The sequence below is a fragment of the Panthera leo genome, chromosome F3 (genome assembly GCF_018350215.1).
Source record: "Panthera leo isolate Ple1 chromosome F3, P.leo_Ple1_pat1.1, whole genome shotgun sequence".
NCBI classification, from domain to species: Eukaryota; Metazoa; Chordata; class Mammalia; order Carnivora; family Felidae; genus Panthera; species Panthera leo.
In genome coordinates, this window is record NC_056696.1 from 55306173 (window position 1) to 55332447 (window position 26275).

The window sequence follows — 26275 nt, forward strand, 5'->3', positions numbered from 1 at the left end:
ATGGGGTCATGTATTCTTTTTAGTACATAAATATTTGTTAATTAAGTTAAATGTTATAAATTTGGAGGAACCAAATTCGATTTTTAATAGTAGCAAAATCTGATTCTCTTAAAATATATAATGTATCTTTTGTATATTGTTTCATGTTTTATAGTAAGTATAATTAAACAAACATTTACAGTAATATTCTGATAGTATTCGAAAGGCCAGTTCATACATTTTAAAATTGCAAAGCCTGTGTGATGTAGGTGAAAGAGCAACTGTAGAGTCTTAGCAGATCTCAGCATGAACCTCCCATTGAAGACACTAGGAATTGATGTTTTAATCAAATAGAGCTATTGTCACTCAAGCACATTATAAATTGCCAACATGTATTGGGAGCTTATTGCATACCAAGTATTGTACTAAGCCCTTTATTCTCATTATCTCCTTCAATTTTCACAACAAACCTGTGAGGTCAATAGTATTACCTACTCTACAATTCAAATGGAAAGATTTTGTTTTGTTTTGTTTTATTTCATTATGTCCAGGACCTCCCTCTAAGTGATATTTTTCATAGGATCCTTAGTTGGGATGGAAATATTCGCATAGATGTTTGATAAAGAATGAATAGTTACCTGAAAATAAGGCTAAGCATAGACTATATAGACAGTGAACCATTTCGCAATTAGTTATTTGGTAAAATTAAATGAAACTCGTTCAGGGTCCATATTAAGAGTAGTTTCTGCACTGTATTCATTTTCTTGAATAAAGCCCATCCATTTCCTTTTTGAGAGATATTTTAAGCCTAGTCAATAAAACTGTGTGTTTTTATTAAACATATTATCTTAAGTTAATGAAAAGAGTGGCAGATTTTTCTGTTTGTGTTGTATGAAAGACGTTTGAATCATAAAAAGTGGCTGTTTCATAGATTCATTTGGTAGGTAAACTGTCAGGTTGTGTCCATAAGTGGGTCGTCATGTTATTTCCTTTATTTTTATTATTTGAACTCAAATTAACTTCAGTTTCACAATTTATCTATTGTGGATCTGAACTAAGTAGGACAGAAGAAAAGGTGCAGTTCCATTAAGCTCTAACATATCATTGGCTGTCAGGTAAGCCTTGTTATGCTGTCCATCCTCATTTAACTATCCCACAAGATCTCTTAATGAAGTTAAGCCCCAAGTTCACTCCAATAATTCTGTGGCAAGAGTTTGTGCAATGTAACAATTCATCACTTGTCAGGAAGGCACTTTTAGTTTATACATTTAATAAGGGCATCCTCTAGCTTGGTTAATTAGAAGTGAACAGTTTGCATATTTACTAAATGCAGAGTGTCATTGCCACCACGGCCTATTGCCTACATGAATTATTTCTCTATCTGCAATAAACAGCTGGGTAATTATTACTGCCATAATCAGATAAATTCCCTCTGTAAGGCTTTTCTTACATGGCAATCCTTTGAACTCATCCAAAGCTGAACAAAATTTATGAACTCCAGCAGCTAGGCCACTTTTTCATACTATGGTGTCCCTGTTCACTATTTCAAGGACATAAGTAGAGAACCATTTATATTGTGTAAATAAGGAGAATAAATATGATTACCTAAAGATAACATTTCAGTAAACCTCATTTTAAAAGTATAATATTCTGATCTCATCCAACTAAGTGATAGTGGTTTAGCTGTCTCTAATTGTATCTAGATGACAGGCTCTTTTAATAAGGAATAAGCTGAGATGTAAAGAAAATAACATTTTAGTTTTCAAGAACCAAATTAGTCTGTAATGTCAACTATACATGTGACTTTTTCTCTGTAGACTCATTTTATATGTAAAGATACAACATTTACAGCAATTAATTTGGTAGAATTTAGATAATAACACACTAGAGTGTCTAAAATACAGCACATATTCTGTGCTCTAGAAACAGTCTGTTACCTCTCCATAACTAGTAATTAATGACATAATCCATAGATAACTTTATAATATGGAATGATCTCTACCATTTGATTACCGTCTTTTTCACATACTAAATTTTTAACAAGATTGTACTACCTTTAACATAATGCTATTTCAAAAAATTTTAAAAGCCAAGTATATAAAAAAGGGTAAAAAGCTTCATTCCTGAAATAGAATTAACAAAAGGAACAAGCTTATTTAATTGGATATAATCTTTTTATATATATGTATTTAATTGTTTCTTTTTTTCAAATTTAGCTCTTTATACAGTGAATTTTAGGTAGTTTACAAAGAGTTATATTAAGAAAGAGGAAAAGAAATAAGGACCATAGTAAAGGAAAATGCAGAATGATTACTGTATTATTGTGACTTATCAGGAAATGTGGTTAGTTAAGTATATACCATTGTGAAAATGTAGAAAAAAAATACTGCATATGCCAAGAAAGAGCTTTTTCTAGCCCTGACCTAAAAGAAATGTCACACAGGAATCTTCAGTAGGATGTGCTGATAATGTAATGAACTGTGACTTCATTAACTTTTTTTTTTTTTAACAGAAAAAAACCTGAATTTCAAGACTCTCTTTTTTGTGGTGATAAAAAAAAAAAAAGCTAGAGTATAGCATCAAGTTTTTATTCATTTGAAAACAAGGAAAATACATTTGTTTATGGACTTAGTCTTGTGGTCGTCTACCTTTGAGGAAGGGAAGAATTGAAAGTTCTTATCTCACTTATCCTAGCTGATCTCTTGCTAAGAGATAGAGAGAGGAGATTTCCTTTTTTTTTTCTTTTGAATTCTGTGAGAAAGACTAGGAAATCTATTTTTAATATTATTGATTGAGAATGAATTTATACGGTGGAAATAAGATTTAGGTACGTGATATATCTGTGTACAGACTTTTCCAGTCAATACTTAGGTATGTTTAAATTATTGTGAAAATGTATTGAGAAAATGTAACCATTTTATGTAACCATAAAAAGTTACTTATAATTCTATCCATTGAGCTATTGAACCTTCATCTTATTAGGTTCTTTAAAGCATAAGACACTGTTGATAATTTTTTTCCTCTAATCTCTTTTACAGCTTGGATTCTGTGACACTACTCTGTCCTGCTTTCCTTTCTACTTTTCTAATGTTTTTTCTTTGTACTTGCACTTATTTGCCTGATCTTAAATATTAATGTTCTCTCTTTGATGCATTTGCCTTTTCACCGTCTGTGTCCAGACAATCTCTTCCACTTCTGTGACTTCAGCTAGCATTTGTATTGTGAGGATTCATAAATCTGCGTATTCTCCAGCCCAGAATTGTCTCCTGATTTCTTAGACTGATTATAAAACAATTGGCCAATAAATAGTTTTCTAAAACTTATTAGATAATTTTCTGAAGTTACATGTGATGTGCTCCTGCATGTAATACTACTTTAAAATATGTTGACATCAAACTATCACATGTTGTTGCTTTATCATAGCGTCCTGATTAATTTAGAGATGGACCTGGTCTGTGTTGAGTCGATTGCATGCAAAAGCAGCAGCAATTAGTTTTGCCTTAAAATTAAGTTAACACAGTTTAGATGAGAGACAATGTGTGATTTTCGAGTGAACACAAAGTAAATAAGATCTTGCCGTTCTTTTTATATGAAATAGACATTTGGCTACCTCACCTCTAAATTCTACCCCAAACAAAACTTCAGTAGCTAGATCCTCACCCTGCACAGCTGAATCAGTGTGAAGATATGCAAAGGGGGGAAAATAAGATGTGCCTTGATCTACCTTTATGCGGAAAGCCCCCATGCTGTGTCTCAAAGTCACCATCTGTAAAGTCGTTTCATTTCACAGAGAACAGGAACCTTGTTAATAACACCTGCCCCTTACCAACCTCGGTGGAATGTTGTGAGGGTGAATTAATGTCTGTGAAGCCCTTGGAGCTCCTGAAAATAATGCACTATGTAAATACCTTTCATTATTATAGCTATTATTGTACTTAACACAATGTCACTCTCAATTATTTGACATCATATATATTGTATAAAATTTTACTTCCTTTTACAGAAACTATCCAGAATGGTAAAAAGAAAATAATTTTTTCAGTGAAATATGTGCATATTTTTAGAAAGAATACTACACAAAAAATTCTTTTCAACTAAATTTATTCAAAGGAGCCAGAAGAAGAAAAAAATTGATTTTCATGAATGATCTTTGAATGGAGTCTTATTGCTTTTTAAAATCATGCAAAGTAGGCAAATGAAATAATGGAGCAATTGGATGATCCCTTTTTATGATCCCAGTGAAGTCATGGTGTTGTAATTTTATAACATCAACCATTATCTTCTTTTTTTTTAACTCTTTTCATTTTCCACGCGTCTAGTCTATAGAGTACAAATTTGCTAGCATTACCCTTGGAGAGCCCGTTCACCCTAGGTCAAGAAACCTTTCTTCTAATCTAACATGCATTCCCTCTACCCTTTTGCTGTTGATGGCCCAAGTCTACCAAAGAGAGCTAGAGTTCCCTGTGAACAGTTCAACCTCATCTCCTACTGCTCTCTTCTATCCCATCTCTTTGGTTCAGTACTCAGTGCTTCCACCTACATGAAGCTTTTTCTGATTTCTCTGGATTTTAAGCACGGCATCCGTATTGCTTCATACTGTGTCTATAGTCTAGTTGGTTATCTGCTATTTTATTTATAAGCTACTTGAAGGCAGGGATTGGGCTTTACACATCTTTATTTCTTTTAATATCTTAAACATACTTGTGACTGCCTAATTGAATATACAAATGAGTGCTAGTGTTCTTCATGATTTTAACTCTCAAGTAGCTTAGGCATTTTGGGGAGAAATTAATCTGTACAGCAACAAAAGATTTTCAAGAGTAGCTAAAAATACTTTTTGAGAGGACTTGTCGACATGTTTCCAGAACGTTAGTCTCCACTTCGGGTCTCAGAGTAAGGTGTGAAGCCCAGGAGCACCCTGAGCGCTTGAATGTTAATGACCCTGTGCCACAGGGTGCTTAATTGTAAACTGGGTTTTCCCTTTGTAAAGTGCTGCCGGAAAGGAATCCGCAACACCTGTCCAACACTTCCCCGGCCTCGGTACCCAGGGGACAAAATAAGTGGTTTAAATGGTGAAGCTTTTGTTTCTCAAGCAAATGTTTTGGGTATTTCTCTGACTTCCACATAATCTTTCTAAGGTTTGATCAATCCCCAAATCGTTTCGGATGTCACACACCAAGTCCAAGCATATGATTGGCTTTATTTGTGCTTAATATTTTTGCTTATGTTTTAGACCTAGCCTTTTGTTTTCTTTTATTGTCTACTCATTAGTTAATTAATTAATATGGACAATCATGAGAGACAAAACAAAGTACATTCAACCAATTTAACTAAAATACCTTTATGTCATAATGTACCACAGCAGAAAGTAATGCTTTCAACCAGTTTTGGTTGGAAGGCTTCTTACATTTTCTTTGATTTCATTTCCCATGAAAACAGAGCGAAGATGCTGGAGAACTGTTTGAATCCCATTTCCTTAGAAGTATTTTTTCTTCAAGATGATTCAGATGATGACATTTTGTTTTTATTTGGTAGACTATGTAATATTATTACCAGTTACCTCTGAGATTTGGGGCACTTATTTTTTTTAAATTTTTTTTAACATTTATTTATTGCTGACAGAGAGAGACAGAGCATGAGCAGGGGAGGGGCAGAGAGAGAGGGAGACACAGATTCCGAAGCAGGCTCCAGACTCTGAGCTGTCAGCACAGAGCCCGAGGCAGGGCTTGAACTCACAAACTGTGAGATCGTGACCTAAGCTGAGGTCAGATGCTTAACCGACTGAGTCACCCAGGTGCCCCATGGGGCACTTATGCTTTAAAAAAAATTTTTTTTAACGTTTATTTATTTTTGAGAGAGACAGAGACAGAATGCGAGTGGGTTAGGGACAGAGAGAGAGGGAGACATAGAAGCAGAAGCAGGCTCCAGGCTCTGAGCTGTCAGTACAGAGCCTGATGTGGGGCTCGAACTCCGAGCTGTGAGATCATGACCTGAGCCAAAGTCAGAAGCTCAACTGACTGAGCCACCCAGGCACCCTGGGGCACTTATGCTTTTAAAACAAACTCCATTTATTTTTTTTTCTCTGTCAAAATTATGATTCTTATGAAAATATTGTGATATACATATCATGTCTCCTTTGTAGTACTTCTTAGTCCCTTAGCTTATATGGTGATATTCATATTAAAATTAACTGAATATAATTGCGTCTCTTTATGATGTCATACTAGTGAGTAGAGTTGAATCATCTTAGTTCCTCAGCAGACTTGATAATTTTCATTACTGCAGACTAGTGCTTCTCAAACTTTAGCAGGGTCCTACCCCCCAGGATTTCTGAGTTGGTCTGGTGTGGAACCTGAGAATGCACATTTCCAGCATTTCCCAAGTGACCCTGATACTGTTCTTCCAGGGACCACATTCTGAGAACCACTTTATAGGCAAAGAGCCAAAATCCTGGTTCTTCCCCACTTCCCAAGAGAGGCTTTCACAATATGGCTTCGTCCTTCTTCTAATTAAACCATAAGAAGTTATGGAATGTACTACTGGTCAGCTGAGAAATAGTTAAAAATGATGGTAGCACTTAATTTATACCAGATAGTAGACCAAATACTTTGGGAGGGACACATCAATGAATAAACCTTAAGCCCGACCTTCGGCACCTCCACTGGTGGGGGGAGTATAGGAAACATGGCCGCAACTATAACGTACGATAGAATGTAGTAGACATATGACAGGGAGGATTGTGAGGGTGGAGACAGCTAGAGATTAATTATTATTGAAGTGATCTATGAAGACTTTTTAGAGGACAAGGTACAGATTTTTGGTTTTGGGTTCTGGACTTGTAAAGACAAGAAGATAAGAATTATAAAGAGATTTTTTTTTAGTACCATATTTTTAAATGAATAAGAAAATCAAACAGAATGGAAAAATATAGTTGACTCTTGAACATGGGGTTCTATACAGTTGTCAACTGTCTATACAGTTGAAAATACATGTATAAGTTTTGACTCCCCCAAACCTTAACTGCCAATACCCTGCTGTTGACTGGGAGCCTTTTCAATAACATGAACAGTTGATTAACACATATTTGTATGTTATGTGTATTATGTTCTGTATTCTTACAATAAGGTAAGCTAGGGAAATAGAAAATATTATTCAGAAAATCATAAGGAGGAGAAAATACATTTACAGTATTGCCCTGTGTTTATTGAAAAGAAAACTGCATGTAAGTGTGGTTCAAACCCATGTTGTTCAAGAGTCAACTGTATTGGATTTAGGCAAAATGTGTAATATGAGTATAGTATTGTACATAAAGGCATAAATTTTGGTGCCAGGACTGTATTCAAATTCTAACTTTCACCTTCTAGTTTGGGAGTTTGGGAGTTTGGGAGAAGATTTAGCCTCTGTGCATCTCATGTCCTCATCTAAAAAAATGGGAGTGATAATATCTGCCTCACTGGATTGTGAAAGGATTAAAAGCAGTAATGTGTATGTCTTATCCAGGAAACTCTTGGAAATAAAATATAAGTGTAGGATTAAACTGATAATTCTTTATTTGGATGTTTTAAGCCCAGGGCAGAGAGGGTGAGGAAAAGTGGAAAGTGAAATGTCATAGCTTGAAACAGACTCTGGATGCCATGATTTGGTGTAAGATTATATTGGGGAGTATTCAGGGAACAACATCCGTAGGGTGGTGAAGTTGAACTGCATCAGAAGTCTCAGGAAAGTCGGGATTTGGTTGGGTGTTTAGAGTGGACCCAAAATTGAGAAAAAGGCTCTGGGCCTCTGTACTCCTTCAGTCACCAGTCATTGGATGCCAGCTGGAGGGAGAGGGAGACAAAATCTGAGGCGGAGCACCTGATTTTCTCCAGTGGCATGCAGCTGTAAGCTGTCAGTTACCAGTGCCCCTGCACTGGTTCTGTAGGGAGCAGTGTGATGCGATGAGCCCCTGCAGCCCTGGCCGCCACTTCACATCGAGTCCCGCAGTGACTCAACCAGGTCCAGCAGGTAGGCAGGCGCTGCTTTATCCATCAGCCACGCAGCTTTGCCAGGAAAACCCTCAGCGGTGCATGGAGGACACAAAAAAGGGAAATTTATTTGCATGGCTCTCTTCTGTCCCCAATTTCCCACCAGTCAAGGTTCACCCCATGCCTCCATGCCTTTTAGAAAACCAGATTCCTTGCTTTGCATCATGGAATTTCTTCCATTAATTACACACTGATCAGGAGAGGAAAAAGATGAAATCACCGAAGGAATTTGAGAAAATATAAAAGATCGGTATCCAGTTGAGTAGATAAAGTCAGTAGCCTAGAACATGGCCTGGAGTAAACATTCAATATATAGCTAACATTTACGTAGTGGCTTCCTATGTGCCAGCCCCACTCGGAGTATTTTACATAGATTGATGTACTTGTTCTTCACAATAGCTTGTTGAAGAAGAAACTAATACTAATATATTTACATTTTATAGGTGAGGATATTGAGACTCAGATATTAAACAGCTAGTAAATAGCATAACAGAGTTTATAACCAGGTGTCATTTCAGAGTCTGTGCTGACTACTGGATTGCTTCCAAATGGCTATTTTATTTTTAATATTACTATAATAATTAGAATATGTAAATTTTTATCATTATAAATATCACTAGCATTAGCAAAATGTACTCAAATAGGTAAAGCTTTACAAAAGTTTTGGAAATTTTTACCTTCATTTTTAAACTGATATCATAAAACATTTTATATATATGAAAAGTGATGGAGGAAGTCCTGGGACTTACCTAAGTTTCTTTAACTATATAGTAGAAAATAGGATCATAAAAGAAAAGAAAATATATGTAATTCATTCAATAAAAAAATATCTTCTGCATAGTATTTCTTGCATCAGGATGACTATAGCTTTTAGATCTGCAATTATAGAATCTGTCAATCTAAGGATTCTAACTCCATTTCTGCCATTAACTGATTTGTTATTCAGAGTACGTCATTTTATCCCTTTATGTGTTTCCATATTTGTAAAATAAGGTAATTAGTAACACCTACCCCATATATATCACAGGACTGTTTTTTAAGGATAGAAATAAGACCATATATAAACCTGAAATGAGAAAAAATATTGAAAACAACCCGGAATTATTTGGGAAAAAAATTAAGTGTTTTAAAAGTTCTGCATTAAAAAAAAATCACTGGGTGAAAAAAATCATAATTTTTATAATTTTATAAAGAAACCTAGTTAGAATGGTTTCCATCATTTAATCTTTAATGGGATCATAATTTTTTATTACATTCTTTACACTGAGACACATCTTCATCACTACTGATGTAACAAAAACTTGTATATCAGGGATAGAAATTTATTCAGCTCTTCCTACTTGGTCATTAAACAAAGAGGACTTGACATGAATATAACTGTGATGTTCAATATATCTGTACACTCTCAAGTATGGCAATAAATCAGGGACATAAGATTGATTTTTTTCAAAAATTGTACAAATGTATGAAATTAATTACTTTTGTGTTTTGAGATTACCCAAGGTTAGCTTTTCTAGTGTTTTGTCAGATTTCTTGGATTTATTTTTAGGGCTTCCCAGTTCCTTCTGGGTTTACTGTGTGTTATCGTTACATATTGGAAACTGACATTCTTTTATAGGACTTTCAGTTTTAGCTTTCCTTATCAAGCTCCCTGAGTACATGGCTGTTTTTATTTTACATTTTCATATCCAGAAGATGGACTGTTTTTACTATAGCAAATAATCTACACTTTTGATTTTGTATCCAAATCCTATTACTTCTTTGCACTTTACCTGTTCATGTGTGTGTTCAATTATATTGGGCCTTTTTTCTTTCTGATGTAAGATCTCTTCTTATTCATTAAATCATTTATAGAGCACAAACTTCTTTGTAGATTTTTTTTTTTTATTTTTGTGATTGCTCGGAAAATTACTGTGCTTATCTTTGGAATGACATAAAATTGGATACACGCATATCTGAGTAATTATCCTTGTAGTGGCAGTTCATTGGTTATTTTAAATTATCTTAAAGACTTATAAGAGGAATTATAGAAGAAATGATTTTTACGTAATATTAAAAGTAAAGATGAAAATTAATAATGTATTTAGTTTTTTTATGTAACATGTGATTGTTATTTTTCCTGGCCAAAAAAAAAAAAAATAATAATTCTCATTTATTCATATGTAACTGCCTTGAAATTTGTACCTTAAGGACAAAGAAAGGTCACCAATCCTTCTAACTCCTGGTTCTTTGTCAAAAATGGACACAGTTAATGAGGTTTGTTTGGTACAGAACAAATTCTCAGACACAGATAGAGATCCTTTCAATGGAAACAAATTTGTTTGGCTTTACCAGGTTACTTAGCGATTAATAATAGCCTTGAGATGCAGGTCAGAAAGGTCATTGTACCAGCTTGCCAACACAATCTAAATGTGCAGCCAGCCCAGCTCTGTGGGCGCAGAAGCCCCCAAAATACTATGCATAAAGTAAAACAGGCTATTTTCTGACTCCTTTTTTCATATTAATAAGCAATTTTCAAGAGAAGGGTGGCAAAATGAGGGCCATGCCACTCCAAGTAATTCATTTATTTTGCAATTTAATCTTATGTTGAAAAAAATTGCTCTGCTGCAATAGCATAGCATGGTGATTTTTAAACGTCAGTGTGTTTCATAAGTAACCTTGTATGAAGTATTGTATTAGTAGCCTTTAACAGAAAATTGCAACAAAAATATTTCTAGACATTGAAGTAGAAATGAAAATCTTTTTTTTTTTATTATTATTTTTGGAATCTTTCCCTGTACTCTCCCTTGACATCTTTGAGGTAGATGCTCAGACAATTTACTTAAAATTTTACTTCAAGAACTGGATGCTAAGTTATATGTCTACTTTTTAAAAAGAATAAAGTATAATTTCAAGATAGCATTTTAACACGAATAGTTAAATATGTTCTATGAAAAGAAAGGATTTACTCTTTCCATATTTGATAATATCTTAATCTATTTATCAGGTGTTTTTCTTCACATAGTGTGTTTGAAAAGTTTATTTTTTGTTTAAATGTCTTAGATATACATATACAGAAATGATGCAGTTTTCATTACTTTAATGGAGTTTATTGTACCTAGAAAACCATGAACTTATTCACCTAATTTAACTTTTATTTTAAGTATCCGTATGATTGAACAAAATAGCCTTTCAAGTGCAGGATAATATATGTAATCATGTTGGTATTATTTGAACTGTTACCTGCAGTAAACTTACAGAAAATTAAGTATATGTATAAAAACCCATCATGCTCTCAAAATTAGCCCATTAGCATACAAATTCAATGATCAGAGATTTCCTAATACAGATTCAAAATTTAAAGGAAATCAGTAGCTCAGACGTTTTCTTGGGATATTTAGCTATGTCCAAAATAGTCAATCTTCAACCAAGAAAGTGATAACATAGTAGCTCACTTGCTTTGCGTTTGATCTATTTCCTCAGCCACTGAATTAATTATAACATGGAGATATTTGATTTAAAGAATTTAACCACTGAAAAATCACTTAAATGCTTTGTAAAGATGGCAAAGATTCAGTGGAATGTGCAGGTAAGATAGATTATGCCGCTGATTTTGATGGATGTGGATGATGGTAGCCCCTCACAAACTTCCTTGATAATCATCAGTGGAAGAATGAAAATGTTAGCAGATTTTTTAGTATCATAAATAACTACGGATTGTTTTGATGCAGGGAGGCGTTAGAGGAGTTTGCAGAGATGAAAGAAAGGGAAGAGAAGAAGGCCGACCTCGAAAGGGAAGAGAAGAAAAGAGATTACCAAGCCCGAAAGATGCATTACCTCCTCAGCACAAAGCAGGTTGGTGGACCTGTCCCTGACAGCTCCCGTAAACCACTTGGGCCCTTAGCCTGACAGAGATAAAGTAGCAGGCTGAATGGGACATGACTTGTTGAAAAGATATCACAAAGACACTACTTCGAGTTCAATTTCGTGCTTCTGTGTAGGTGTGCGCAGGCACCATGACTCGTCCGTGACAGCAGCTTCATAGAGGCAGCCGCTGTGACGCTGGCAGAAAGGTCCCAGTCAGCAGGGTGATGTGCCGCTGTGATAACACAACACCAAGGGCATAACCTCGCTTTTAAAACCCATTCTGAGTGGCTGATTGTTGTTTTGCGAATTGATCAAGAACGGAGAAGTTACGGAACTGAGGCAGCTTTCATGTTTTCTCTTTTCCTTGAGCTAATGTTGAGATTAAAACCCTTCTTGCACCCTTTCCAAATGTTGATGCAAGTTTCCAAGTAAAGCTTTGAAACAAAACTGCTTCAGAAATTACATCATCATATTGAGATATACAAATGTGGAATTTAGAATACTTAGAAGTATTTTCTTATAAATGGTAAAATTTTCTTGCCTTAGATCTCATCATAGTCGCTAAGAAAAAATACATTGCATGTAGAATATTCTGCTCACAAAGAAATACGGTGAAAAAAAAACAAAGGAATTTGGGGGTTGGGATGTTCTGTTACTTGAGCTTTAGGCAGGAAACTAGCAATTTGTGGGTTTTTATTTCTTCTTATAGACGGTCAAGTACAGTGTCATGTTCCAGCCAGAGTCACACATTCAGATGTCTCAGATATGGGCAAGTCAAGTCCATGGTGAAGGCCGGTAGAGGGTACAATCTGGGACTGAATGCCATGCTTTGAGGCATCCAAATTCAAAAACATTAAGTCCTGGGGTGCCTGGGTGGCTCAGTGGGTTGAGTTTCCGACTTCGGCTCAGGTCATGATCTCACCGTTCCCTTGTTGGAGCCCCGCGTGGGGCTCTGTGCTGACAGCTCAGAGCCTGGAACCTGCTTCGGATTCTGTGTCTCCCTCTCTGTCTCGGCCCCTCTCCCACTCATGCTCTGTTTCTCTCTCTCTCTCTCAAAAATAAAATATTTAAACAACACCAACAACAACATTAAGTCCTGGACTGGTCATGTACATTCAGAACAGAGAACTGCACTTCTAGCCTCTATCTGGTGGTCTCTACTTAGCAGTACTTTTCAGTAATGATGACTGTCTTTATATTTACTTGGATTTGTATAGCTGAGTTATCTTCATTTAACAGATAAGAAAACTGAAACTCAGAGACAATGATGTGACTGGTTCAGAGACACAAAAAGACACCTCAAACTGAGGTCTTCAGACTCTAAATACCTAGGCAATAAAGATAATTAAAAAAAAAAAAAAAAGTCAAGGTATTTTCAGTTTTGATTATAAATCCGTAACAATGAAAAATTGTATCTGTTTGATTGGTGGGCTACATGTTTTTAAAATGTAGACTCACAAATCACAAATTCTTTTTTTTTATCTTTAGTTATTAGTAATTTCAATTTTGATGAAACTAAGGGAGTTATAAATATATACTTTAATTCTTGAAACCTGATAATAATTATTGGATACAGTTGTTTATTTTGGTAACTCTGAACCCCTTTTATGCTTTGAATCTTTCTTAATCTGAGGTCTAATTGTGTTGTTTATACTTACAACAGGTAGTGTAATAGCAGAAATAATTTTTTAAATGGTAAAATCAGATTTAATGGAAACATTTGTTAATTCTCTTTTATCTAGGGTTACTTAGATATCGAGTACATAGTGGAATATTTTACGAAGTCCATAAAGACTTAGTTGTTTTACTAACAAAAATAATAAAGCAAATATCCATGGAGTACTTACCATGTACCAGAGAGTATGGTTGATACTTTATATGCATTATTTCTTTAACGATTTTGATTTCATTTCACTTTTAAAATTAAGCACCTGGTTTAACAAATTATTTCAGAAACTTGACCGTGTGACTTGCCTCCTGGACCTTAATGAATTTTTAATATTACGATTGTGTTTTAAGTATATTTATGTTGTTAAATGCAAACTGTCAATGCTCTAGCTCATTTTTCTTCTTGTTTATATCTTGCGGAGTGCTGGTAATAGCTACGTATATAAACTTTAGTTTAATGACCCCTTGTCTCCAGAACTCTTAGCATCCAATAGAATGATTTTTTTTTTTTTTTCAGGCACTGTGGTACAGTAGAAAGAGTATGGGTATTGACATTAGTCTCCAAACTCTCCTACTTAGGGTAAGATATTAGGAGATTACCTGGAATTGTCTATTTCACTCTGCACTTTGAAAGAACATTATGAGGATTGAATGTAACATATTTAAACTACTACCTGGTCCTTAAAGATCATTCAGTAAATGGTAATGATCATATTATTGGAATTTAACCTATGGAGGATAAACAAAGTGTCTACACTTTGATTTTCGTCTGTCTTTGCTAGCTGTCCGAAGCATTCATGTTGTCATTGCTTTGCTTTGCTTTCCTTTAGTTATTCATAAAAATTATTAGAAATATTTATAATGCTCTTCCCCCAATATCCCCTTCCTGCATTTTACATCTTAACCTAAATAAAGATATGCAACACTAACATTAATAAATATATTGAATATAATCCTTAACTTTAAAGTCCATCAATTATTTCAAATGACATATTTTTGAGTATCTATAATCTATCTGACTAGGACATATAAATGTATACTGTATGATCCTTAACCACAAAGGGCATTCACTCTGATTTCAGTCCAATGCCAAACAAACTTTTTTACTAGAAAGAAATAGACACCTTTCAATTACAGCTTATATAGGTATTCACATTGAATTTAACAACCATTTATATTTATCATTTTGCTGATTACATTTAACAAAAATCTTTATTTTCCCTAAACTAAGGAAGGATTAGAGAATGAAAGACACATGTTTCAATGTAAGTATTATTATTGATTTTCTCAGCATGACTTGGCTATTGGGGAGAAATTAAGCTGCAAATTTTAAAACATCCCTGAGATGTTTACAGCTTAATTGCATTGCTTACTTTAAGAGTTTTGATTTCAAATTGTATTAAATTCACATTTAAGTCCAAAATAAAAGCCAAATACGAATTGGGTATTTTTAAAGGCTTGTGTTAGTATTAACTCTTAACTTGCGTAGTTATTTGAAAATTTGCTGAATAAATATTCAAGTGTAAATAATTTTTTAAACAAAGTATCTCAGAACAGGAAAAGTTTTGCAGATGTATTTAAAAGGAATAATGCTAGTCTTTTTGGAACTATTTTATTAGTGATTTCAATAATTAAGGAGTGATTTATAATGATATATAATGATAGTTTGTAGAATACTAATTTTTGAATTAAATTTTCATAGGCCTGATGTAGCTTCACTTAGATGAGTAGAAATAAAACATTAACTCAGACAAAGAATGTTTTAGAAAAGGAAAGGAATTTTCTAAGCCAAAATTGTATTTGTGAATTCATATGTAGATAATAAATGAAGTCATGTGTTATTTAATATATTAATAGTTTGGGGGACTATTATGCTGATACATTCATACTGATAACTAGTTTCAAAGTCAATGTTAGTGTAAATCTAATGCATATGTTAAAATAGTTCTAAAATCTATCTTGATTTTAACTGATATTAAGTATCTCATCTTTATGCAAGCAAATATGTTAGCACTAATAGGAATTACACAAGTAAATAACTAATATTGCAATGAGTGAATTAATAGACCCCTCAGGGTTTTATTAATTAAAAAGTTCAAGTCATATTAAAGCACCTTTTGTATATGTTTATTTCAATCAGAAAGCTGAACATGGTAACTTATTTGCATAAATAATCAATCACCATTTACTAGTAGTAATAAGGTTAATTTGTTGCTACAGACATAATAGGATTAGTCAATTATATTTTCCAGAAAGTACTGTTTGTTATGCACCCCATCACCTGTAAAACAGGATTGGGTTTAGCGCCCTTATTAAATGAACACATCAAAAAAATCTTTGTCCCTGTAAAAGTTTTATAAAAAGAAAGCTAATTTCAGTTGATTTGAATAAGTAAAATGCAAACATTGCTTCCATTTGTAAATTTAATTTATCTTTCTGCAAAGATTGATTATTTAATAAAGTTATTTATTTTGATTCAGTAACCAGTCAAACTGAATCTAACACATATAGGACATATTTCCTTTGAAGAAAATCTCATTTGCAGATTTGTTTTATTCCAAATAAACTGACTTTCATTCCCTGTCCTTGTTCTTGGGTAATAAATTATGTTGTCTGCTCCACCTACTGGTGGATACATGCAAAGGCCTATTGTTGGATTCATTAGAAGATACTGCCTCTAAAATGTTGCCGGAATTTTTATGGATCCTGCCCGGGAGAACAGCAGAGTTACAGATACAAATAGAAAACTCAAGATCCACATCATAAACAGTTAATGTTTCAAAATATAGGATATTGTATACAGTTATATACATTGTTTCCTGATCAGTGAAAAATATAACCCTGTTTTTTATTTCAATATGCTCATGGAAAAGGATAGGTACAAAATATATTCGTGATTAAGTATGTTATAACTATATGTGTTTTATTTTATAACAATGGTTTTTAATAGTTTATACATATTCAAGTTAAAACTAAAATGAAAGTTTATTAATTAGAGTTTGCACACATTTTACAGAAGTAATTTTCATGTCATCATTTATATAGTAGGTTTTCAATGTTTTTTCTTTAATGGGTAGTGAAAATTTTTAAATGGACACTGAGGTAATGATTTTCAGTTATTTAGGATTCTTTAAAAAGACCCCATGCCCCAATGAATATTAATAGAACATTCTCTTTAATTACTTTATTTTTTGAGAGAAAGAAATGATTTCAGCAACTTATTTTACAAAATGTTGTCAAATCATATGTGTACACAAAAGAAAAATAGCTTAATTTTACAAACTTAATGTAACAAAAATTAATTGATACCCTGTTGATATGGATAACATACTGGTATGGATAGCATGTTTATAAGACAAATCTTATAAGGTGAAAAAACTGTTAAGAAATATAGTAAATCTTTGAAGTTATTTATTACTTTCAACTCTAGCCCCCCAGCATCATAAATGGGGAGCTTCTGTGCCCTACATGTATTAAATACTTAATATGTAATTGCTCACATTAAAAAAAATCTTTATTTGTCAGAGAGAGCATGAGTAGGGGAAGGGGCAGAGAGAGGTGGAGAGGGAGGGAGCATCCCAAGCAGGCTCTGCACTGTCACCACTCCCCGCCCCCGCCACCCTGCGCTGCCCCTGCCCACGGGCTCGATCTCAACCATGAGATCATGACCTGAGCCAAAATCAAGAGTCGGACGCTTACCAGACTGAGCCACCCAGGAATCCAGTAATTGCTCACTTTTAATTTGAAGTGATGAAGTAACAGAAGAATGGCAGCCTGCCAGCGTGTACCTGTGCACATGCACGTGTGTGTGTGAGTGTGTGTGTGTGAGTGTGTGAGTGTGTGTGTGTGTGTGTGTGTCTGTGAGAGAGAGAGAGAGAGAGAGAGAGAGAGAGAGAGAGAGAGAGAGAGATGTCTTTGTGTATATGGTGTATTCGGAAAGCATCTTTGGAGAGCCTTCCCAGAAGACATTTTCCGTAGTCAGTGGTATACCACAGCCGTGGTGGGGAAACTCCAGTGTGGTGTTGACTGCATTGCTGTAATGACTCTCTGGAGTACACTTTTACAGCTTTTGATCTTTGTCTGAAAACTACTGCTTTGACTTCAAAATATTAATTTTGTTCCTGTCTCGCTTCTAAGCTGGACCTCCCCTCTCTCTTTTTCCCTTCCACCATCCCATCCCTCACCTCTGCATTTCCATGATGTACATACAAAAGGATGCACGCCTTGATATGTGTGGCTTTAATAGTACCCGCTAGAGTGAGTCTTACATTTACGATCTTCATGGTTTGATGCAACTTGATTTGCGGCATTCGCATGATTCCTTGGTTCTTCTTTTTAGCTTTTTTTTTTCTTTATGCGTTTTTTTTCTTTATTTGTCCAAATCAGTCTTTATTTTGATCGATGATCTAAACTATTCCTGGTCACCCCAATTTTTTAAATCTTTGTCTCTTTTTCATTTATTTTGTACAATCACCAATTTCTTTCCATTTATTCTTCCTGGTATGTTTTAAATAAATTCCATCGTGTCCATTTCCTGAACCCTGGACAATGGTAATAATCTCTGAAATGATTTTCTTTTTGTTCATTCTTTTCCTCTCTGTCCCAGTATATCTATTACCATCAGATAAATTCTGCTAAAATAGTATTTTTTTATGTCATGTCTCTTTGCAGTTTGAAAACCTCCAAAGATTCTGTTGTCTGTAGGATAAAATCCAAAGTTTTCAGCATAAGCCTTTAAAACTCTGAAGAATCTGACTCTACCCTGCCTATTTAGACTTATCTTCCTTTCCTTCTCGGGATGAGCGTCCTGATACAGTCTGACTTTATACCCTAGAAACATTCATCATAAGGATCTCTTTATGAGATAGGTGATTTCTTGTGGCTTGTCATATTCCGGAAATTCAGAAGCTTCCCTATTACCACCCCCAACTCCCCAAAAACAATCAACATCTCACATACTTTCCGCTAACACTTGGATTTTGCCATTATTTTATCATTAAAGATACATTTCTTTTCCCTTATTAAATTAAAATACTTCCAAGAAGGAGACAGCTGTTGAGGTGTCTTATTAGTATAGCTTGGTGACAATAACCGGGACTAGGTTATCATAAGAGGAGGGAAGAAAAGTATGTCCAGTGCCTGGAATATGAAGACCAAAATGGGCATAATGTTGGTAACGAAGAGATCTAGAGATGCTAAGATATATGATGACTCCATGGACTTTCTGGGGAGAAAAATATGTATTTAAGGCACTGAAAAGAAAATTAGCACATATAAAAGAAACTTAACAATTTTGCCATTTTGTTTAGCATCACTGCTCTTTAGTGTCCCTAGTTAACTGTTTCATTCTAGATACCTCTTATTTCTTTCTTACATCACACAGCATTCTCAACAATGAATTCTTAATTCTTAAATTATTCATCCCTAGTTTTGACGCATTTCTGTTGGAGTTGAAAAGGTCTGGCAGTAAAAGTGAGAATTAGGGAAGTATGGAGTAGTACACTCATAAGTCTTACATGAAGGATCTGATTTTGATTTTTTTTTTTTTTTTTTTTTTTTTTTGCAAACTTCCCAGTAGTTTGTATGTTTCCATGGAGAAAAATATAAAAATAGGAACTCACACTGACAGAGGACAGGACCTTTCATTGCAATATACTAGAGCAGCATGGAGTCTTTATAGATTAGTTTTCTAGCTCTTTCTGTTAACAGATTAAAGAAAGTAGGTCTAGAAGATGAAGCAACTTGCTCAAGGTTATGTAGTATTTTATTTAAACGCTGATGTTGGGGCATCCTCAGTACAATACAGCCACAGTGAAAATTGAGTTCGTGGTTCTACGTCTGTGTCTATATGTGATTCACGTAAGTAAACTCTACTTGGAACTCTACCCTAGGTTTATGACTGTCTCTTTATCCCTCAAAACACTAGCATTCTGAGTGTACATTTTCCTTGAGTTACCCTCAATTCATTGAACTCTCTTTTTACCCTTTCTCTGAAATGTTTTAGTACTTAGAAGAAAATTGATTTGAATGAGTTTACGGACAAAGAGAAAAGCTAGGGCCTGCATATCAAAGATTGAAAGAAGCAAGCGAGAACATAATATAGATTTCTCTGGCGCCTTTCTGTGAACAGCTCAAAGCACTTTTATTATATTTATCCCCACAATATTGTATGAAAGTAGCAATTATCATTCTGGTGACTAAAAGACTATTGTTTGGTAGTCATTTTTCCTCTAGACACTGGGCAGATTTATTCTTTCAAGAAGACTATGTAGTGAATAAAGATCTGACCCGACGGTCTTTGGATCCATAGTTTAAGAGGCAGGTCCTCAAGTTTGGTCATTTGCTCTTGGTCCCAAGTGAACCGTCCACATCACAAAACCATCACGTAATTTGTTGCTATTGGCAGTTCTCTCTTCAGAAAAGGCCAAGGACTGAACTAGCATGGCGAATGAATTAGCTATTAACTTTTACATTTTATTTCCTCCCTCTTTAACATCATCGTTTTTATTATCCTGTAATGTATGAAAGAGATAAGATTATTGTCCATTGTCAGTACTCTTTGAAGAGACAAAGCAAGTGGTTAAAAAAAAAACTGTGTCCCCAAATAAGTGTGTGCCCCTACTCTTCTCCCTGCCACCGTTCAGCCACTGTGCATCTAAGAAATGGAGACAAAAATAAAAATAAAAATTAATGTAAAGTGAGACCACTCAGAAAAGTGCCTGTGCTACTCTTCTTATATGTATTTTCCTCTTTCCAGCATGCTACATTCTAAAACTTATTTTCAAAAATATTCTTTAGCAAAAGACACTGTATACCTCTCCTGTGCATGTGACCAGGGGCAGATTCATGTGCTGTGGGGCCTGAAGCTTATAAGATGTTGGGATCTACCTTGAAACAAGAAGTGTACAAAGTTACAAAATACAGGAAGATGAATATTTTTTATGATGAGTGAATATTTCAAGCAACACATTTCAAATTTTAACATCTGAGAATACCTCACAACTCAAAATCTAAATATTGCAGTTGTTGTATTAACCACTTGATAGCTCTCTAATATTTGCTCACCATATTTTGGTTTCATACTCTTTGATTGCTTCTTTATTTGACAGTGACTTTGTTATATTCTGTAGTGAGTAAAGGAAATTTACTCATTCCCTTTTGTAGGAACACTGATCTAAAGATTTTATTACTATAAGAAGGTAAATGATGTGTTTCCATTTGCATATGCTGCATTATTGAGTGTATATTTTTAAATGTTTATTTATTTATTTTTGAGAGAGAGAGAGCAAGTTGGGGGGGGGGGGGGACATTGCAGAGAGAGAGAGAAAATCTCAGCCAGGCTCCACACTGTCAGCACAGAGCCCAATGCGGGGCTCAAACCCACAAACCGTGAAATTATGACCTGAGCTAAAAGCAAGAGTAGGATGCTTAACCATCTGAGCCACCCATGTGCCTCTATTGAGTATATTTTTGAAAGGAGAGATCTTCTGTTTTGTATAGGAAATGATGAGAATCAAATTCTCCATTTGAGAAAAACCCACTTCTCTTCCATTAACCACATACTTCGGCTCCAGACCCTGCCTCTATTTCTCCCTTCCTTCCTCCCCCTTCCTCTCCTTCCTCTCTTCCTTCCTTCCTTCTTTCCTTCCTTTTTTCCTCCTTCCTTCCTTCTTTCCTTCCTTCCTTCTCTCCTTCCTTCCTTACTTTCTTCCTTCCTTCCCTTCTGTTATTATTGTTGTTTTGTTTTTCTGGTTTTTTTTCAAGCTTTTATTTAAATTCTAGTTAGCTACCATATAGTGTAATACTGTTTCAGGAATAGAATTTAGTAATTCATCGCTTACGTATAACACCCAGTGCTCCTCCCAACAAGGGCCCTCCTTAATGTCTGTCACCCATTTAGCCCATCTCTCACCCCCCTCCTGCATCAACCCTCAGTTTTTTCTATATAGTTAAGTGTCTTATGGTTTGCCTCCTTTCTTTTTTCCCCCCTTCCTCTATGTTCATCTGTTTTGTTTCTTAAATTCCACATATGAGTGAAATCATATGGTATTTGTCTTTGACTAACTTAATGCACTGTAGGTCAACCCATGTTGTTGCAAATGGGAGGATTTCATTCTTTTTGATGGCTGAGTAATATTCCATTGTATATGTATGTCATGACTTCTTTATCCATTAATAAGTTGGTGGGGATTTGGGCTCTTTCCATAATTTGGCTGTTGTTGATACCGCTGCTGTAAACATCAGGGTGCATGTCAGGCCAGACACGTTAGGGTGTTCATACTGCTGTGTAGTCTCTGGTCCTGTACCTTTTTTCATGATGCAGGTAAGTCTGCCCAGTGGTTTCAGGAATATTCCTGAAAGTTATTCTTACATTGGGATTCCTAAAAAAAAAAAAAAAAAAAAAAAAAAAAAAATTAATATACTTGGAAGTAACAGGAAAAAAAACATAAATATATGCAGCAAAACCTAAATTAAATATATACCCACCTTAGTTTTTTTCTTGCTCAGTCTCCAGCATGCCCATAGCCACTCTTGTGCCACCCAACCCAGGTGTGATAGAGGGTAAGTCAGAGTATAAGAAACAGTGGAATGAACTTATACTTTACTTTCACAGACTTTACAACAAAACATAACCAGGTGAGCACATTGCCAGACTCCCTCCTTCTGTCTTGGAAAGAGCCTGTGAAAATGAGGGCCCCAGAAATTAAGCTGAATCAACTTAACTGTTACTTCACCTCTAGTTGGACTATATTTTTGTACTGTGTTAAACTTGCTCAAATAAGTTTTAACTTTTAATTTAATTTAATTTTATATAAATAATCATCTGCATATCAGATTTCTAATTTAGCATTCAGACATTTCAAAGAACACTATTATTTTAATCCTGCCCATAAATTTGAGGCACCTGATTTTCTTTCGTTCTCTACTTATTATGTGTTTTTTGGACATCAAACTCAGGGTCTGTTTATTTCCATCCAGTGACTGGGCAAATTTTTAACGTATTAGCTATGGAGTAGAGAGAGTTCTACTCCCAATCCTAGGTATTAAAAAATAATCTATATATACACACCTATGTATATATGTGTGTTATATAGACATCTGTGTATATACATACACAAATACAGGTTTGTATATAATTTCAAATCTTTAATAGGAAATTCAAAAGTCAGAAAAGAATTAGAAAACATTTGTAACAAAAGTATTTCCCATTTCCTATTTTAATGTAAAATGTTCCTTTACTTACCTTTTATACTCTGGCACACCATATTTTAAATTGTATGCAAACATTTTGCACAGTTAACTGGTGTATGCTTATTTCTATTGCTTTCATATTAAATTAATGTTGTTGGTAAGTTAATTACAATCACTTTTTTCAACTTCTTCACTGATTAAAAAAGACTGAGTTTTTCTGGTTCCTTTTGCTATCGCTACTTATAATACCATGAAATCTAAAACTTAGAAATACAAGGAAGGTATACCATGGCTTTAACTAGATCTAATAAGGTTATAATAGTTTGGTAGATTTGAGGATTTACTCCTATTATTAGTATGACTATTTTTCTTAAGTTTCTTAAGAAACTTCAGAAATATTTTAGAATGAGACCAATTGGAAGTTAGATTCTGTTATAATGGATAAATAATGAAGAGGTAGATTTTGTCACTGTTCGTCAGCTCATGATTTATCTTAGCTCTCCTGCAAGTCCAAAAGAATAGCTTCGTATCGATAAGCCCTGCTCTCCCTACACTCTTGACATTGAATTCACTCTTCTGGATTGGAAAACTTTAGAAATATTTCAGCTGAATATCTAGTAACCAAATTTTAAAATCTCAGGCTTTGGATTACTCCATCTTCTTTCTTCCCTTCTTCTTCCTTTAATCTTTATATCTCCTTCCCCAGCCCTGTACCCTACAGTCGAAAACATTCCTTTGTATTAAAACTAGGGACGTAAGGAGAGAGTTTATATTGTCAAATGTTTTCTTAAAATGAACTCTTAACTAAGTCAGTGGTCAAAATTCTCAAACATTGACTAATGTAGCTTATTTGATCATTAATGTCACTATTAAAAACATGAGTATTTCTTAACATTGGAGTGTAAATTAAGATATAATCCAACACAAGAAATCATCTATGACCTTGAGATTTTATACAGTATAAAGTAGAGAAATATATATATATATATATATATATATATATATATATATATATATATATTTAAATTAAAAAAAAACTTTTTGAGAGAGAGAGCAAGTGAGCACAAGTGTGGGAGGGGCAGAGAGGGAAGGAGACACAGAATCCGGAGCAGGCTCCAGGCTCTGAGCTGTCAGCACAGAGCCCGATGCAGGGCTCGAACTCAGAAACCGTGAGATCATGACCTGAGCCGAAGTCAGACACTTAACCGACTGAGTCATCCAGGCGCCCCTAGTAGGTAAATATTTTAAAAGACATAGGAAGTTTGTACCATATTTTATATATTTATTATAATCACAAAAGGAACATAACCAAAGAGGAAGTACAATTGTTTGTTCAAAAATATATATTAAAATTTAGGGGCGCCTGGGTGGCTCAGACGGTTAAGCGGCTGACTTCGGCCCAGGTCATGATCTCGCAGTCTGTGAGTTCAAGCCCCACGTCAGGCTCTGTGCTGCCAGCTCGGAGCCTGGAGCCTGTTTCAGATTCTGTGTCTCCCTCTCTCTGACCCTCCCCTGTTCATGCTCTGTCTCTCCCTCTCTCAAAAATAAATAAAACGTTAAAAAAAAAACCTTTAAAAATATATTAAAATTTAGCTTCATTTTGCTGTGACAAATGTGACTTTAAGCATGTTAGTATAAAGTAGCATGTTTTCTATTAAATAGTCTTGTCAATTGGTTTTTCTATGTATTTTTTGACAGTTGAAAGTATTTCACTCAAAAAGGAGTCATGTTATCTATACAATATTGCAGCAGACAGTAAAATAAAAGGTGAGAAAATGGAAGGAAGGTGTGAAGAAGGGAGAAAAGAGAAAGAATTTGTTTTTAAATCTTAATCTGTTAATATCTCTTGGGCCTAAAATAAATAAACTGCAGGTCTCCATTGCTGTTGTCATACAGAAAGGAAAGTCTTGCCGAAAGGATATGACCTCTCTCAGTTTAGAGAAAAGTTACATTTTCAAGGTGTTCATATAATGTAAAGCATTCCTGTAGTTTTAGTCCCTTTAATGAGTTGAAAAATATTTTTCTCTTAAATTTATTCAGCTTTGTTTTCCATCTACTTTTAAATTAATACATGTATATATACGTATGCATATAATTTCAGTTTTAGTATCTCTTTGAAATAAATTGTGAATCATTAAGATAATATAATTTTGTTGTGCTCATACTTATTATTTATGCTTATGCTCTACATGCATAAGTTAATTTATGATCATCTGAATTAGTCTTAAATTAACATCATTAAAATGATTCAATTTATTTTACCTGGTTTATTTCTTTCTATATCCACACAAAAATCAGCTGCTCTGTCAACAACTATCCGAATGCTAAAATTGTTGTAGGGCCTTCCCTGACCTCACAAGGCACAGCTGTTGCTTTTTATCTCCATGTCTAAATATAACACTTACCATCGGCATTATGGTTACATCTACTTCCCTCTAAAGTAGGCAAATTCATAAAGGAGAGCAACTGTGTCACTGTAATGTCCCCGATTTCTAATGTCAGTGTCATGCTATGCTATTTCTAATAAGAGTCCTAATTCAGATTTACAATATTTTTCACATTCAAAACAAGAAAGGAAGCTTTTATTTCAGTCTCAATTATTTACTATTTCTTCTCTGAATTAAATAAAAACTATAAATAAAACAATCATCTTGACACATGTAATGATTTTTAGTAACTGATGCCTATATTTGGTAGAATATTTCATGTGTTTTTAAATTTTTTTAGATGCTTATTTATTTTGAGAGAGAGAGAGAGAGACAGGCAGAGCAAGCATGAGCAGGGGAGGGGCAGAGAGAGGGAAAGAGAGAGTCCCAAGCAGGCTCCACACTGTTAGCACAGAGCCCAATGCGAGGCTTGATCCCATGAACTGTGAGATCATGACCTGAGATCATCGGATTCTCAACCCACTGAGCCACCTAGGTGCCCCCTAGGTGGTGTTTAAAATGGCAAATCCTATATTCAAAGAGAAGGCAAAGGGGAAGCTAACTCTTTAAAAAACCTTTTATGTCCCAAAATAAGCCAAGTTACATAACTAGACAGGGTGAAAGTGAAATTCAAACTAAGATGTGGCTGTTTTCAAAACCATACTCTCTCTTTATGGTATGGTTTAAAAAGGACTGAAAAAGGTCCTAGTTCAACATTATTTTCCTGGATGATGGCTGAAATCATATCTTTAAATTTCTATTTATTTGAAGATAACTACTAGACAATATATTCAGTATTATTACCTTTTTATGCTTTGTATGAATTAGCTTATCAGTTTCTTTAAGCATCAGGAGGTGAGAGGCATGAGTCTAAGATGCAGGGCTCCCTCACAGGAAGACAGGCAAGCCTTCATGGGTACATCTGGATAGCTGCTGGGCACTGTGTTTGTCTTGTTGGGAAAAGAGCCATGAGGAAAGGAATAAGGGTGAGTACTTATATCATCTTTTAAGTATTTTTGCCTTTGAGGCATCAGCTGAAATTCTGAAACAATAGATGTCGTATTCAACACCACTACACATTGTCTTATGATCCTCTGATTTGAGATGAGGAGATATCTGTAAGAATACAAATGGTTTTGA

General features: G+C 34.6%; 1 protein-coding gene across 5 annotated transcripts in view; it reads left to right on the forward strand.

Moving 5' to 3' along the window:
• SPATA17 (spermatogenesis associated 17) overlaps positions 1–26275 on the forward strand; it is a 196714-nt gene that overhangs the window by 65296 nt on the left and 105143 nt on the right. For 4 of the 5 annotated variants that reach the window (XR_006199131.1, XM_042926292.1, XM_042926291.1 and 1 more), the window contains 2 exons: positions 11714–11837; positions 14035–14097. Coding sequence is in view for 4 of the 5 variants with exons in the window: in XM_042926292.1 (XP_042782226.1) it covers positions 11714–11837; positions 14035–14097 (187 nt within the window). In the remaining variant the exon portion in view is untranslated. The remainder of the gene's footprint in view (positions 1–11713; positions 11838–14034; positions 14098–26275) is intronic. The other variant, XM_042926294.1, reaches the window with a different exon arrangement.